The 17,614-nt window shown below is 42.8% G+C and overlaps 1 protein-coding gene across 2 annotated transcripts in view; it reads left to right on the top strand.

Moving 5' to 3' along the window:
* Positions 1–1,264: 1,264 nt before the first annotated feature.
* The window catches only part of Vti1b (vesicle transport through interaction with t-SNAREs 1B), a 17,731-nt gene continuing 1,381 nt past the window's right edge, over positions 1,265–17,614 (top strand). The window contains exons 1-6 of one of the 2 annotated variants that reach the window (XM_060387764.1): positions 1,292–1,521; positions 2,033–2,112; positions 7,698–7,756; positions 9,506–9,697; positions 14,007–14,180; positions 17,482–17,543. In XM_060387764.1, the coding sequence (XP_060243747.1) occupies positions 9,515–9,697; positions 14,007–14,180; positions 17,482–17,543 (419 nt within the window). In that variant the 5' untranslated portion in view covers positions 1,292–1,521; positions 2,033–2,112; positions 7,698–7,756; positions 9,506–9,514. Of the gene's footprint in view, positions 1,522–2,032; positions 2,113–7,697; positions 7,757–9,505; positions 9,698–14,006; positions 14,181–17,481; positions 17,544–17,614 lie in introns of both variants that reach the window. The other variant, XM_021651184.2, reaches the window with a different exon arrangement.

Genomic DNA, 17,614 nt, shown 5'->3' with positions numbered 1-17,614 from the left:
TATTTTTGAGGCAGGATTTTTTTCCGTGTGGCTCTGGCTATCCTGGAACTAGCTCTGTGGACCAGACTGGCCTTGACCTCAGCAATCCATCTGCCTCTGCCTTCCAAGTTAAAAGCATGGGAGATCACTCTTGGTCTGCCTTTTAATTTTATAAAAAATTATAAAGGGATACAGGACTCTGCACCACTTCTAACATCAGAATTTATCATCTCTGAACAACGCATATTACATTTTATTTATTGAATTCAATGGCCAAAGAATTGAAGCTTGTAGAACCCAGGGCTGCAAAGATGAAAATAACCAGGAACTGGCTTCCACGAACACCTTGGAAGGTGGAATGTAGGCCGTTGCCTATGCTAGAGGAGCGCTGTACCCCTCAGTCACACCCTCAGCCCCACATACATCTTTCCATATATAAATACTGAACTCCCATACAAACTTTTGAGAGTGGGCTCTATGCAAATCATGCCATCAGTATACATAGGAACTTATACCCATGGAAAGCCAGAAAGGACTTCATAGTTGTTGATATATTTCACTTATCGGCAGATAAGATGTGGTAAAACCGGTCTGCCTTTCACACTCAATCATAAATTATACAAGAGCAGAGATAGATTATTTTGATCAACGTATGGCTTAGTCTTTGCACAATGCCTATGGTTAACCTGCTGTGAGAACGGGAGGCAGCCTAATGGATTAGACTAGCTCAGCCCCTAGAAGCGGTGAGTATATTTTGGGATCACACTGCCCGTTTTCCTTTTCTGAAAGCCTGAGACCCTGGTCATTTAGTGTTTTACCATCCGAGAACAGGCAGGATAGCACCTTGAAAGGATGCTATCTATCAAGGGCTGGGAGTGAACATTTAGTCGGGATATAAACCGAACTCAGGTGGCAGAACGACGACAGAGAGGATGACAGCGAGCCGCAGGTGCTACACTGTCACTGCGCAACCGGGCTGGCCCTCTGCGCCTGGACACAGCCGCCCTCCCTTACTTAACTACAACCCCCAGCATGCACTGCAGGACCGGCGGGCCCGGCTAAGGCGGCCGAGGCGCCCGTCCCGCGAGGCTCCCCTGGCCCTTCGCCTTGGTACCTCCCCAGTGGCCCCTGGCTATCTGCAGGCCGGGGCGTACACTCGCCCCAGCGCGGTGTCGCGCCCCTGAAGTAGCCGGGACTCTGCCCTGCCCCGCCTTTCCGTCAGGCTTTGGCGCCCGGCGCCCGCGCGCTGACGGCGGGAGGGGGGTGGAGGGAGGGTGTCCGGCTCGGAGGACCCCGGAAGCGCCTGCTTCCGGGCGGCCGAGCGGAGGTCGCTGTGATGGCTTCGGGGCTGGGCAGCTGATCGCCGAGGTGGGAGTGGGCCCTGGGCCCGGTGTCTCAGGGGCCAGCGCTCACCCGCAGCTTGCGCCATGGCCACCTCCGCCGCCTCCTCCGAGCATTTCGAGAAGCTGCACGAGATCTTCCGTGGCCTCCTTGAAGACCTACGAGGAGTGCCGGAGCGGCTGCTGGGGACCGCAGGGACCGGTGAGGCGGGGGCGGGACCAAACCAGAACTCCGCCGGGTGCTGTCCTCTCCCGATGCGGACCCCGGGCTCCCCGCTTCCCATTCGGGCACGCCCTCTGCTGCTGTCCGGCCCCGGAGGCCCAGGGTCTCCTGCAGCCATTTGGGTTGACTGGGGGCGTGCAGAAGGATAGACATTAGGGTGTCGTCTCCTAGGGAACCTCTTATGTCCTAGACCCCCAAATTCTTAGTTATCTGCCTCTTCCAGCAGCACAGGAGGTTCTTAAGTCTGCAGTGATTTCACTAAGTCGTAAGATTTGGGGCTGGGCGTTTGGTAGTTTGATAGGCAGTGAGAATTTTTAAATAATTCTAACCATAGAGTCTAGCTTATAGGTGAGACAGCGGCGGGAGGTGAGGGGGAGTAAAACAGCCACATTGAAGAAGAACTTTAATGTCTCTTAACATTGACTCATTGACGTAATAGGGGAAATCAGTAAGGAACAGAAGAAGCTGTGTAACGTGGATTTCATTTTAGAGGCAAGGCCGCGGTAGCTGGATAGAGGATGTGAGAATGGATATAAGAGACTGTTAGGAGCTCCCGTGACAGTTGACTAGGTAAGCATGGGGATCTGGAGAGTGAGCATTAAATCCAACAGGTGGTTCCGAGGCAGAGATTGATGAGACCGGTGGACAGGGGTAGGAAGGAAGATTGAAGAGGTTCCATGTTTTCTCACGTGATCAGTTGAGTGAATGAACTTAAATAGGAGCAGACTTGTTTGAGTTGCAGATGAGACTGTCTCTGTAGATTAGAGATGACAGTGTATTCCTTATCTAGCCTGACAAAATATGAAAACATTATGAAGAATGTAGTAACATAGGAAATATTTGCCAGTGGTGAACACTTTTAATCCCAGCACTTGGGAGATGGAAACAGGAGAATCTCTGGGGGTTCCAGGCCAGCCTGGTCTACACAGCAACATAGAGAGTTCCAGACCAGCTAGATTTTATATAGTGAGAGACAATTAAAAAAAAAAAAAAGTTCTAGAGCCAGACGGCCTGAGTTACATACGCCTCTTAGTAGCTGTGTAACCTTGCAAGTTATTTTAACCAAGCTAATTTCCTCTACAAAGTAAAACATGGCATCCAACTTCATGAGGTTTTTATGAGGAGTAAAGGAGTTAATATACATAAAGACCATAAGATACCATCTGGCAATAGTGAGCACTACCAGCTATTATTAATACATGGGGATTTGCTGTTTTATTTAAATAAAAAATTAGCTCTTTATACAGTTATTCTGGGAATGCTTTTGCTTGTTTATTTGTTTTTGCTTTTTGGGTTTTTGCTTGTTTCAAGATGAGGTTTCTCTGTGCAGCCCTGGCGGCCCTAGAACTCAGTTTGTAGACCAGGCTGGCCTTGGACTCCTCCTGCCTCTTTCCCCCAAGCTCTGGGACTAAAGGTGTGCATCACCACCATCCAGCCTCACACTTCTTTTTCTAATACACTCATCACTTTTCATACTTATGATCAGTATATTGCCTTTCTGTCACTAGAAAAGGAGTTTGGAAGCATGGTCTATGAACCAGCACCATTTGGGAACTTGTTAGTTGCACGTGCTCAGACCTCACCCAGATGAACAGAATCAGAAACTGTTGTGACAGTCTGTCTTAACTGTGCTCAAGAGGATTTCTAGTGTTGGCTTAAGAGAGAGCCAGTGAACTGGAAATGAAATAGGATTTTGGAATATTTAGCATGGGTCCTAACCCCAGGAACAGTACCCACACATCCTAGGTATATGATAAATATTTGTTAGGTATGTCAGGGTGGTAGTTCATGCTTTTAATCCCAGCACTTAGGAGCAAAGGCAGGGAATCTCTGTGAGTTCAAGGCCAGCCTGGGGTACACAGTGAGACCCTGTCTCAAACAACAACAACAACAAAAAAAACTACAGGTATATTTGTTAAATTATTGTAAAAAAAAATCACTTTTGGTTGTGAAAAAAAGGTACGAAGAGTTCTTAGAAAAAAATAGTTGAGTATTGAAGTAGAATAATTTATTTCTATTTTTTTCACATTTTCATTACCCTTCAAATTAATGTATATACCTATTAAAACAACCAAAGCAAAAGATCTGCTTATTTCCTCAGAGTATAGTCTGTAGTCTCTCTTGGCTCTTGAGGAATAGCTGTCACTGTGTGTCCTCTTTTAGGAAGTTTTTGTGGCAGTGAAGGTCTTACGATGTATGATAATCATTAGCTTAGTTATAGCATTCATCACACACAGCTGTGATTTCTAGGCTTGGCTTTGTCTGAAGGGGTTTCTCTGAAGCCTCAGAGTGATGGAATTTGTCATCTAATTAATATGTCAAGTGCTTATGGTCATTATTTTAAGGTTTTATTTTATGGTACCTTTATGTGTCTTTATGATAAAATTGACAGTTTTCCATTTTAATTTGCTTGAATTCCAGTATTGGTATTCCAGACCATAGTTTTATTCGTTTTGTTTGTATGTGTGTGGAGATCAGAGGACAGCTTATGTTCTCCCTTTCCACCACTTGGGTCCTAGGAATTAAACAGGTTATCAGGCGGCAGCAAACACCTTTACCCGCTAAGTCATCTCTCCAGCCCTGAGACTCCATGTTTTTAGAGCTAGGAAGGAAACATGAGGTGCCTTGTGGGACAGGCTGGTGAACACTAGTTACTCACAGGTTACAGAATCTCAGTCACTTCAACTCCTTATACTCTGGGGAATTTTGTTTGGCTCCAGGTCTATGGATTCACGTTGAGAAACAATGGTAGCTCCTAGTATTTGAAGGCTTCCTGTGCCCAGCACTTGCTAAGTGCCCTTTGGAGTCAGGACTACGTTGCACTTACAAAGGAAACTGTAAGCTCAGATTTGTCACCAAACCTACTTTATTTAGGGTTCTTAAACACCTTTATTTACCTTCCAACTGTGCCCCCCCACTCACACCTTAGGTGGGAGATTAGTAGGGAAAAGGGCTGTAGATCTCTTCTATCTACTCTTCTATCTACTTCCTGCTGATTAGGGTTGGTGGGTCTTTAGGGGATTACCAGACTTAGTGGTCAGGATACCAGCAGTCCAATCCAAAGGCCAACACCAAGCAGCAACAGAAAATCAGCGACTCAGTTGGATTGCCCAAGAAGTTCTCTGGAATGTTTCTCTCTGCAAAGTCAAGTGTCAAAGCATGAAGATCAGCACAGTGATGTTGATCCAAAAATCAATGTCCTTCCAGCATCATAAGATCGATTCCTGACTACCGTGCTATAAATGGCGCCACTCCTGCAGCAATGCAGCTTGACGTAGAGCCTGGGAAGCACATAAGCATCAAAGACACTAGCTCATGGCAGCAGCCTTTACAATGTTTGGAACTTCTTCATGGCTTTGTCCTTGGGGACGGACCAGGTGCAGTTCATACAGTGAATTGTCTGCACATGGCTACAGCCCTTATTGGTGTGAATGTTGTTCCTTCTTATTCTTCTTTTTTGGTCACATTGAAGCCAAGACCAGAAAGAACCCTTTCTTCACCAGAAGGAATGGTTTCTTAGACTTTCCCTTTGTTTTAAATCTAGGACTCCATAAAGGAGCTCAAAGGTGAAGTTCTATTTTGAAAGGCAATATATTTCCTAGAAGTATAGTATAAAAGTTGTAGGGCAATCATAGTGGAACACATGTATTTTATAAAATCAGGCATAACTACAGCTCCAGAATGAATGAAAAGAACAGTGACACAGGAAAGTTGGTGAAAGCATTTCCCTTCATCAAACTGCTACCCTCCCTCCCACCCCATCCCCCGCCACACACACCTTTTGCTGGCATACTTTTCTTGAATCATTCTAGAATTTGCCTCTTGAGGAATGTAGATTTTCAGATCAGTTAACAAAGGGAGATAAAGAATGACACAGTTGTAGAAAATTCAAGCTAGAAAAAGGGATGCAAGTTATGTATGCGGTCCTGGGGCATGCTGCCTAGCCTGGATCAGGAAGAGGGTGTACTTGAGTTTGGAGATAAGCTCTGTTGAAGGTGTATCAATACAATAATAATACATTATTGCTCTGTGGAAGCAGCCTTTTTGTTTTCGAGACAGATTTCCCTGGATAGCCCTGGCTGGCCTAGACCAGGCTGTCCTGAACTCACAGAGATTCACCTGCCTCTGCCTTCTGAGCACTGAGCTTAAAGTAATGCCCCACCCCTGCCTGTCAGAAGTAGTCATTCTTGACTGCAAGTGTTATATTTCTATTATGGGTGGCTAAGAGCACTGTTTCTCAGAAACAGTAAGAGATACTTTGTTGTCCATCTCAGTCACATCACAGATGGTAAAGATGTGTGGGCCATTTGTCAGGGATAAACTTTTCCCTCTTTTTTTTTTTTTTTTTTTTTTTTTTTAATTAATGGATCCTTGGGCTTTGTTGGTTTTGTGAACAGTATGAAGAGTGGTTCCCTAGGAGTGCCTTGTGTATATTAAGGGAGTATCAAACAACTGGGTGGACATAGTAAATTGTGAGTTGGGAGATGGTAGCAAGAGATCAAAAGTTCAGGTTCATCCTTGGCTACAAAGTAAGTGGTGAGTTTTGAATTACATCAGACCCTGTCTCAAAAAGAAAAAAAAAAAAATAAGTTAAAAAGCTACCGTAAGCAATGTTAATTTTTGTAATAAAAATTATGTATAGATTTACACATGTTGATCATTCAAGTGCATGCTTTTTTTTTTTTTTTTTGACAGGGTTTTACTATGGTAGCTCTTCCTGTCCTAGAACTCACTGTGTAGACTAAGCTGGCCTCAAACTCAGATATTGGCCCACCTCTGCATACAATTAAAGGCAAGAGCCACCACACCCAGTGAATTCATACTGCATACTCTGCATACTTCTTCTCCCCTTTTTTTTCTTTCTTTCTTTTTTTTGGGGGGGGGGGGCTTTTCAAGACAAGATTTCTCTGTATAGCCTTGGCTGGCCTGTATTCACTCTGTAGAAAAGACTGGCCTCAAACCCATAGAGATCCACCTGCTTTTGCCTCCCTGAGTGCTGGGTTTACAGGTGTACACCACTGAGCTCAGCTTGAACGAATACATTTTTTTTTTTTAAATTCAGAATCTTCACAAATGAGGCTGATTACTGCTTATCACATTTGAAGGAATGATCTGCGTCCTTGTTTTATAGCCAAAGAAATGAAAAGTACACATGCATTCATGTTGACAGTGTTGACAGGTCCAATATTGGTGCCTGAGCCTAATCCCCCTAAACAGGGCTCTCCCCTCTACAAGGGTTTACCAGGTGACAGCATTTCAAGTTCCTTAGTAATTTTTACTATTTTTTTTTTTTTACTGTTAAACAGTCTCCCTTTATCAGTGTATTCTTGTAAAATATATGTGTCTAATGTGGTAGCTTTAAAAGAATTTATATTTTAAGTAGAAAAATCTTCATATTATAAGTGATCAGAAAAAACATAGTAAAAGTGAAATAATATTCATTTAGATATTATTGCTTTGAAACAGAAGGTTATTAAGGTTATTGCTAAAAACGAAGATCAGTAATTTCTACTAAACAAAACCAGCCAGGAGTGGTTGTACTGTCATTCTATAATTCTATGATTCTAGCCAGTATGATTGCAAATTTGAAGGAAGTCTGGCCAACATAGCAAGAGCCGACCTAAACAAATAAGTGCAGCAATTAAGAGGACATGGGAGGGGCTGAAAAAGGAATGACAGTCCATGGGCAAGTAATTATCCATGCCACCATAGGGTAGAGAGATGTATCACACCAGTGAGCAGAGGAGGTGAATTTTGAGTTTGTTCTGCAGAACATTGGTGGTTCCGGATTCACTCTGGAAACCAGTGTTGATAGATACTCAGGTTGATGAGAGAGTGCCTGCCCCTCCATAAGGCTGGGGAGGAGAAAAGAGTGATTATTAGTGTAAACCTGTAGTAGGGATACTGTTGGCTTTAGAACCAAGTAATTGTTGTGCTAGACTTTGTTCTCAACACTATTTCCCTGAGTACTAAATGCCAATGCAGTAGGCCCAGTCAAGGCACAGTGAGAGCAAGTCTCCAAATGTGGTAAGCCTGCAGGGGTGGTTTAATTGTTATCCTACCCAGGGAAAAATGGGAAGGTTATTCTAAGCAGAATGCCTCTACAAATGTACAGAAGCAGTAATAAATGTTTGAAATGTACCTGTCTTTTCTAGAAGAGAAGAAGAAGCTGGTGAGAGATTTTGATGAAAAACAACAGGAAGCAAATGAAACGGTGAGGACAGGGAACAAATCCTCGTTTTTTGTGCTTGGTTTTGGTCTTTTTTAGAAATAGGGTGACTTCATAACAGGTAATCTTTTCCTGTCTGTTGGAATGTTATATTCTGTATATATTAATTAATGCAAGAGATTATTGTGCAGCAGTTATTCCTAAACCAGCCGTTTTTCAAATAAAAGACACAGCGACCTGTTAAATTTATAATAAGCTTTAAAGCTCCACAGCTGGGCAAATATCAGCCCTCTAAGTCATCTTATCTACTTCCTAGCTGCTATCTTCATAATACTTGCACATATTCCATTTGGGCTGCTTCTGCTTTATCAGGCCAGTCCTCAGAGGAAGCAGCTTTTGGCCACATGCTTCTGTCCTTGTCACCCCATGTGGACCTCTTTTCTCCTCATGGTCCTTCAGAGACCCCAACCCCAGGAATCTTAGCTACACCCACCTCTCTTCTGCCCAGCCCAGGCAGTCAGTAACTTTATTTTTTTTTGTTTGTTTGTTTTTTGTTTTGTTTTTATCATTATATGTTTATTTCTTTTTTTTTCTTTTCCATCATTTTATTTTTCTCATTAGTTACATTTTGTAATTCTGTATCCCAGCTGTATCCCTCATTCCCTCCCCATTCCCACCCTCCCTCTCTCATCTCCTCCCTGCCCCTTTCCTAGTCCACTAGTAGGGGAGGACCTCCTCCCCTTTCATATGACTCCCTTTTGTCAGGTATTTTCAAGACTGGCTGCAAAGTCCTCCTCTGTGGCCTAACAGTACTGCTCCTCCCTTGGGAGGTGGGGAGGTCAAAGAGCCAGTCATTGAGTTCCTGTTAGTAATAGTCCTTGTTCCCCTTACTATGGGAAACCAATTGATTACTGAGCTATCACAGGTAACATCTGAGCAGAGGTTCTAGGTTTTATCCTCTCATGGACTTTGGTTGAGTGTCCATCTCAGAAAAGACCCTGTGCCCAGATACGTTTGGGCCTTGTGGAGCTCCTATCCTTTCCACATCAAACTCCCCTTCTTTCATATGATAGTCAGTAACTTTATTAACTAATCAGGGATAATTGGCGAGCATTCCTTACATCACATGGATACATGAGATGGTTCAAGATTCATGACAATGCCTGTAGCAGGGAGGTAACCATATCTCAATGCACTGAAATCAGCAACTGAAACAGTGTACAAGACCCTCCTCCATCACCTGTCTACTGATCTTGATTTTGACTGTTTCTAACTCTTAGGTTCTCTTTTGTTATTGCAATAAATATTCTAACAAAAGCAATTTAAGGAAGAAAGGTTTTATTCTGGCTCACATTTCAAGGGCACATACACACCGTGTGGTAGAGAAGGCGGCAGAAACGAAGCAGCTGGTCACAACACAGAGAGTGATGGTGAAAACATGCTACTGCCCAGCTCCCTCTCTACACTCAGTCTAGGCTCCTAGGTAGGGAATGGTGCTACCCATAGTGGGCAGTCTTTTGCAGTCCTTGAGTAATGCAGTTAATCTCCCAGAGGCTAACATAGATACTAGTGTGTCCAGTAGCTTATCTTCTAGGCAGTTCTAGATTCTGTCAGGTTAACACCACTAACCATTGCACTTATTAAGTGAGGCTAGCTAGTAAAACTATTTCAGGCACTTGAAGTGAACCTGACATTTGTGGCCCCTGGCTCAAAAATACGGTTATTCTTTTGGAGGGCCTCTGCCCATGTTAGGGAAAAACCAGGCTGTCTACTTAGCCATTTTTGCCTTCCTAGTTGGCAGAGATGGAGGAAGAACTACGGTATGCACCCCTGACTTTCCGTAACCCCATGATGTCTAAGCTGCGAAACTACCGGAAGGACCTTGCTAAACTTCACCGGGAGGTCAGAAGTACCCCTTTGACAGCCACACCGGGAGGCAGAGGAGACATGAAGTATGGCACATATGCCTTAGAGAACGAGCATCTGGTAAGTGTTAGCTACTCCTCCCCTAAGGGTCCGTGGTGAAGAGCTAGGTAGTCTGTTATCAGTGTTATGTTGGAGTTTTTAGGTGTTTTGAGACAGGGGTTCTCTGTGTAGCCCTGGCTGTCCTGGACTCGCTTTGTAGACTAGACTGGCCTCAAACTCACAGAGATCTGCTTGCCTCTGCCTCCCAAGTGCTGGGATTAAAGGCATGCTCCACCACCACCTGGCTGTAGTCTCGAGGCTTTGTTTTCCCATGGTTGTTCTCTTTCCTACATCTAGTTGCCATTCTCCCCCTTGGTAGCTGCTCTTTTTAATTCCAGTTTGTCTAAACTATATGCCTAGATTTCTTTGTGCACACACACATACACGGGGGTGGGGTGGATAAATGGATGGATAGACAGACAGATACAGAACAGTACTTTGTTTCTAGCAAAACTAGAAACTTATTAGCTAGACTCTGTATTTTGATCTGTTCATCTAATCTTTTCTTCTTGAGCTCTTGTTCTTTCATATGAATTTTAGAATCATTTCCTTGTGTATACTCCCAAAATTCAGTTATGTTTTACATTTTTGTTGTATTTTTGAGGTAGAGTCTGGTATTTACTCAAGTAATTATCCCATCTCAACCTCCTGAGTACTTGGTCAGTTAGGTTTTAATCCAAGCTTTCTGTTGGTTTAATATCAAGATGGCTTAGCAACTGATAAACATGGGGTACTTCTCAGTAGGGCCATTCTGATACCCTAGTCTTGCAAAGCCAAATACCAGGGATTCTGACATAATATTGGACTTCAAGGACCCATATCTTGAAACCATCTAGAGAAGCTGACTAGTTAAAGGAGCATAATAAAACCTTCATAAAAATTAAATATAGTGTGCTGCATTTGGATTCTATTCCACAAAGAGCAAAGTTGACATAGAATTTGTAAAAGAAATGGAAAATGCAAAAATAACATCTATAGAGGAGCTAGCAGTAGAATTTTAAATGCTACTTCATGATGAGTCTTCATTAGAGCTTGAGAAACAAATTTAACTTGCCATTGCTGGTGCTTAAGCACATCATTTGGGGAGGAATGTAAAACATTGAAATGGGAGGCAGGCAGCAGCCAAGGCAAGAGGCTGTACCTCAGAGTCTTTAGGTAGGCCTGGGATGCCATCCAGTGATGAGCTCAAGAAGTTCAAGAAGCACTGCTGTCAGTGCTGACATGTAATGCTGTGGAAGCATCCTTTGGAGGCCCTGTACACCTCACTGACAAGCTTTTCGGCCTCTGTCGGGAACCTGATGGCATGGCACAGTGGTCAGCTGAGAGACTTAGGCAGTCGGGAGATGGCCAGGCAGCTGCAAATGGTGATTATCACAGCCTGAAGCGGTGTCAGCTATAACCAGTGTTCCTCCTCAGATGGCAGCCAGACCAACATTTTGTGTGCCAGCATAGGCCAGCATTCATTGCCAGGGTATTGGCATCATAGATACTGATGGGGTGCTAGATACCTCATATGGCAAGGTGCTGACTGAAGAACTGTGTCGGGCATTTTGCTCAGAGCCTGCCAAGCCAAGCAAGATGAGGGAGCTTTTGAGCTTTGCTCCATTCTAGAACTGAACTGCAAATGTTTGCTCAAGTCCCCAAGGTATGCACAGCTCTGCTTGGTGGCTAGCCTGGTGTAAAGCTGAGGTATCTCTAGCAACAGCCCCTACATTTAGTTCCTGGCTTTTTATACACAATTTTTGAAGAGAAACAACAACAACAACAACTTTAAAATATATACATGTGAATACACCTGTGAAGGAAGGCTGAAAAAAAAGGCAAATAGAATTGGTTAAAACAGAAATTGTAAAAATTGCTCTAGTCATTTGCTACCTTCCCCCTTAGAAAAAGGAGGGTGACAAGTTCAAACATTTGCTTTAAATTTATTAACTTCAAAACAATAAAGGGGGGGGGTTCCCACAGTGTTGCCCACACTGGCCTCAAATGTCCAATTGAGCCTCCTGACTCAGCATCCTGAGTCCATCCTGGGACCATAAGGCACTTGCCACCTCACCCAAGTTCATAAGAGATTGAAGATAACACATATATTTAGTAGGATTACTCCATGTCTGTCTGAGGTTGATTTATATGATGTGATCTTTTCTTGTTCTTTCTTTTGCCTGATCATTTAAATAAAATATACAGTCTTTTTTTTTTCCTTTCAGCTAATCTAATTATGTCTTTTTTTTAAGATCTATTTCTATGTGTATAGGTGTCTGTTCACCACATGCACACACTTCTCACAGATGCTAGAGGGTATTGATCCCTGAATTAAACTGGAGGTCCATGTGGTTGTAAGCTATTATGTGGGTCCTAGGAATTGAACCCAAGCTCTCTGGAAGAAGACATCCAGTGCTAACCACTGCGCCATCTCTCCAGCCCTACTTTGTTTACTACGTTGTTTTGTACGTCTGCATAAGCACATGTATGGAAGTAAAAGGACTATTTTCAGGAGTCCCCATAATTGAACTCAGGGCTTCAGGGTTGGCACTGAGCCACCTCATCAGCCCTGTTTTCGCTGGGCTGAAGCTCACTATACTGACCAGGCTAGCCTGAGACTTGGAGCCGCCCTTCCACTTCTGCCTCCTAGGTGTTAAGATTAGAGGCGCACACCACACATGGTTGGGTTTATTTGACCCTCAGTGGTTTCTTCATTTACTAAACATTCTTAATTGCTCTAAGAATCTACTTTAAGAAAAAAAAATTTAAAAATTGAGAGAGGGAATATAGTCCTGGCTTCCTGGAACTGCCTATTGTAGACCAGATTAAGCTTGAACTCACAAAGATCCTCTTGTCTCTGTATCATGGGTACTGGGATTAAAACACCACCACCCCAGCCCAAGAGTCTACTTCTTTTTTCCTTATCTTTTCCTCTTCCTTACCTTTCCTTCCTCCCATCCATCCTTTCGTCTGCTTTTTGGTTTTTCGATACAGGGTTTCTCTGTGTAGCCCTGACTTTCCTGAACTCAGGGATCATCTGCCTCCTGAGTGCCTGGCTTAAGAAGTCAGTTCTTGATAACTTGTGCCATTTGCTACCTGCTCTGTAATGAGCTCTGTGAGCTGAGCCCCTCTTCGTTATGTGTGCTTTGAACAGGTTAGACCTTAGAACTACACCCATCTCTGTCCATCCTTGATTCTGGCCCGACTCGTCGTGCTGTGTTTTAGGAAGGTAGAGAGAAATTTCCCGTGGGGATTTGAAGATTTAGAGCTCTTAAAAGTTAGGACAGCTAGGGAAGCTTGCTTGAGGCCTAGATTCTCCCTTCCCTATGAACAAATCCCCAGTGTGATAACTTGAGAGTGGTGTTTGGCATGAGGGGAAGTTTGTTTGGTGGTGGTGGTGGAGTTCACTAACAGTGTAGCCACTTTTCTCAAAAGTGTAGCAGTATCTCTGGCTTGTCTTGAGTACTGTGCTGAGCATGATAACTTCTCTTATGGTCTCTGAGTCCTCAGTACCAGTGGGAATCCTGAGTGAATTAATCATTTTCTAGAGCTTTAGAGGTTGGTTGTTTACTTGTGTCACCATTAAAGGCTAGCCAGGCATGATGGTGCACATTTGTTTCAACACTTGGAGGTTGAGCTAGGAGAGGCATGATGAGTTTGAGGTCAGCTTGGAAAAAATATATATATATAATATATATATATTTATATATATTATATATAAAATATATATTTATATATTATATATAATATATTTATATATTATATGTATATAATTATATATATATATATAATTGCATCTGTTCAGGCCTGGTAGCACCTACTTTCATCCTAGCACTTGGGAGGCAGAGGCAGGTGAAGCTCTGTGTGTTGAAGCTAGGCTGGTCAACAGAGTAAGTTCCAGGTTAGCCAGCACTACACAGTGGGACCCTGTCTCAGAAAAAAGGAACTTCAACTCCAAGGTATCTGATGCCCTTTTCTGGAATTCCTGGGCCCCTGGGCACACACAGACATACACATAACTAAATCTTTGAAAACATTTTCTTTGCTGAACATCTACTGACTCTTTCGTCATGATTCTGTTGAACCATAAATAACTGTTCACATAGCATTTATCTTTTATCAGTATTCTCAAGATGATTTAATGTATTGAGAGGGTGTATATATGTTTTATACAGATAATGTACAATTTTTCTTCAGTAGGAGTGCCCTAGAAGCAACGCCCTGCAGATACAAAGGAAAACCTAATGAAATGATTTCTCACTAATATCCCCATTACACAAGGAATAATATATTGCCAATGAATTTATAATGGAAGAAGCCTAACATGTATCTTCCCTACTTCTGTCAGAATCGGCTGCAGTCTCAAAGAGCATTGCTTCTACAAGGCACTGAAAGCCTGAACCGGGCCACCCAAAGCATTGAGCGTTCTCATCGGATTGCCACAGAAACTGACCAGATTGGTTCAGAAATCATAGAAGAGCTGGGGGAGCAACGAGACCAGTTGGAACGTACCAAGAATAGAGTAAGTCTGGGCAACGTGTAAAGTAGTGGATCCTCATACCCAGGTGCCATACCAAGGCCAGACACAACAGCAGCTCTGAATTCTGGGAAGAACCTTCTCCTTTCTCTCTCTCTCTCTCTCTCTCTCTCACACACACACACACCTCTCAGTTTTTAAATTGCTTGGCTAAGAGTTTCCACCTTAGGATTAATTTTACAGGGCTAAGGAGATGGGCCAGTCAATAAAAGTCAGTGTAGATGCGCATACATTTGTACCCCAGAGTTGGGGGATGAGGATTAGAAACAGTGGGATCTTTGTTGGCCAGCCAGTGTGGCCAGATTCATTGGAAGACCCTTTCTTAGAAAGGTGGAGAGCAATCCTCCATACCCACACAGATATACATACATATGTGTATGTATATACTTGTGACTAAGTCTCACTGCTTAGACCTGACTGCTGGCCTGGAAGTCAGCGGTCCTCCTGCCTCCTGGGATTAAAGTTGTATGCCACCTTGCTGGGCCACAAAGAGGTAATTTTATCCGTAAGATTTAGAAGTCATTAGTTTTGCTTCTGAAGAGTCTGATTTATGCCACTCCATCTCTTACAAGAGAATGTGAAACACAAGCAAAGATCCCCTAGCACCATCATGAGACTTTAATTCAGATCTAGTCACATTTTTCTATTCTTAAAAATTTGGTTTTTTTTTTTTTTTGGTTGGGGAGGACTGTGGAGATGGCTCAGTGGTTAAGAACACTGCTCTTCCAGAGGTCCTGAGTTCAATTTCCAACAACCACAGGAGGCATCACAACCATCTGTAATGTGATCTTGATGCCCTCTTCTAGGCTTACAGGTGTACGTGCAGATAGAGCACGTGTATAAATAAATCCTAAAAAATGAAAAAAAAATTTGTGTTGTCTTCATATATGTCTCTGTACCACGTGGGCCTGTTTGTTGCCCGAGGAGGCCAGAAGCGAGCGTCAGTTTCCCGGGAATTGGAATTAGATGGTTGTGAGCTGCCATACAGGTCCTGGCATCAAACCTGGGTCTTCTGGACAAGCAGCAAATGCTCTTAACCATTGTGCCACCTTTCCAGCCCAGTTTTCGTATTGTTTTTTGGTTTTTTGAGACTGGGTTTCTCTGTTTTAGCCCTGGCAGTCCTAGAACTCTCTGTAGACCATGCTGGCCTCAAACTCAGATCTGCCTGCCACTGCCTCCCAAGTGCTGGGTTTAAAGGTGAGATTTTCCTATTTTTTTTTTCAATCATTTATTTTATGTGCATTGGTGTGAGAGTGTCAGACCATCTGGAACTGGAGGTACAGATAGTTGTGAGCTGTTGTGTGGGAGCCAAGAATTCAACCCAGGTCCTCTGGAAGAGCAGACAGTGCTCTTCACCACTGAGCCATCTGTCTGGCCATTTTCCTATTCTTATGAAAACAGTTTACCAAAAGACCTATTATTAAAAGCAAAGGCTCTTTTTTCTCACCTGTCAAAATAGTACAGCCGATTGTTTATTGGCTTATAAATTATATTTCAGTCTCATTAGCCTAAGGTAAGTTGGACCATTGAGGAAGAAAGCAGAAATATGCAGATCAACTGATGACTGTATTTGGGTATCTTCTATGACTGTAAGTAGCTTTGGAAAAGAATTCCCTTTTCCTTTACATAAATGGATTAGTTTACATCAAATTTAAAGAATAAAAAATAGTTTGCCTGTGGAATGTTTTATGTATATATAATATATTATATATATTTTTTTTTGTGCATTTGTGTTTAGCCTGCATGTATGTCTGTGTAAGGGTCTTGGAATTACAGTTAAGCGCTGCTATGTGGGTGCTTGGAATTGAACTCCGGTCGTGCGAAAGAGCAGTCAGTCAGTGCTCTTAAAACTGCTGAGCCATCTCTTCAGCCCCGAATGTTATATTCTTAGTATTTGTCCTGAGGCAAATCTTAACATTGGACAGGAAAGTACTAGCTTACTGTGGGGATCTGAAGAGATTTTTCTTAAAAAAAGCATAAGATTTTTTTTTGAGTGCTCTAGCTGCATGTACACCTCCATGCCAGAAGAGGGCATCAGATGGTTGTGAGCCACCATGTGGTTGCAGGGAATTGAACTCAGGACCTCTGGAAGAGCAGCCAGTGTACTTAACCACTGAGCCATCTCTCCAGCTCCCCATTTATGTATCTTATTAAAGGAATTCTGTCCTCCCCCATTTTCCCATTTTGTGCAAATTCACAATAAAGTGCTAATTGTATAGCAAGCTATGGAAAAGGAAAATTCCTAATGGATTGTCTAAGTTTTAGGTCTTGAGTATACTTGATGTGTACTTGAAGTATACTTGAGTATAAACACTGAAGATTGACCTGAGGGAGGGTACTAGATAGGAGCACATTGAAATGTCCTTCTGCTAACCAGATTAGCAGCAGGTAATCAAATGGGAAAGGTACAGTGGTGCTAAATCCTTTCTCCATTCAGTGTCATTACTCAAGTAAAGAAAGAAAAAGAACCAAGATCCCCAAAGCATTAACCTACAAAAGGACTAGCACCAGCCTACAAAAATACCAAGGACTGCAGAACAGCACTTACTGTTCTTACAGAGGACCCAGGTCCAGTTCCTAGCAGCCACTTGGCAGAACACAACTCTATATCCAGTTCCGAGGGGTCTGATGACCTCTTTTGACTTGTAGGCAGCAGATATTCACATGGTGTGCATACATACAAGCAGGCAAACACTCACATACATAAAATAAAAACAAGTCCTTAAAAAATATTTGAATTTCATCTGTCAACGACGAGGAGAGCCTCTTGAATTGGTGTTTGCTTAAGTTGCTCTAAAGTCACTGGTTAGGTAAAGGTCAAGTCTTTCTATTTAGCAGTCAGAAACCATGGCACTATTCTTTGTGTGTGTGTTTTGTTTGTTTTTTGTTACTGTTTGGGTCTCATAGCTCTGGCTGTCTTGGAACTCACTCTGTAGACCAGGCTGGCTTCAAGACACAGAGCCTGCTTCTGCTTCCCAAGAGTGCTAGGATTAAAGGTGTGCGCCATCACACCTGTAAACAAGCCTGTAGCCTTCCTGTTTGAATAACCAATGTGAAGAATCTGCTCCCTCAAGGCACCAGCCCCCATAGGAACAATGATTTCCTCCCTAATGAGCACCCAACACCTTGACCTTTCTAAGTTCCTTTACTTATACTTAGATAGTCACCATTAAATTCATTTGATTTCTTTTCTTTGCATTTCTAAAAAAAAGACTGTTTAATGCCCACTGTTCAAATTCTATAGAAGTTTTTGAAAGAAGAAAATGATTGTTATTTTCTCTTTCAGCTGGTAAACACAAATGAAAACTTGAGCAAAAGCCGAAAGATTCTCCGTTCAATGTCCAGAAAGTAAGTTACAAAAACCCCACAATTTCTTGACATTTAATGTATTTCAACTAAGAAAACTTCAGCCTCCTAGT

Source organism: Meriones unguiculatus, chromosome 7 (assembly GCF_030254825.1).
Source record: "Meriones unguiculatus strain TT.TT164.6M chromosome 7, Bangor_MerUng_6.1, whole genome shotgun sequence".
Taxonomy (NCBI): Eukaryota; Metazoa; Chordata; class Mammalia; order Rodentia; family Muridae; genus Meriones; species Meriones unguiculatus.
This window is presented reverse-complemented; position numbering and strand designations above follow the sequence as displayed.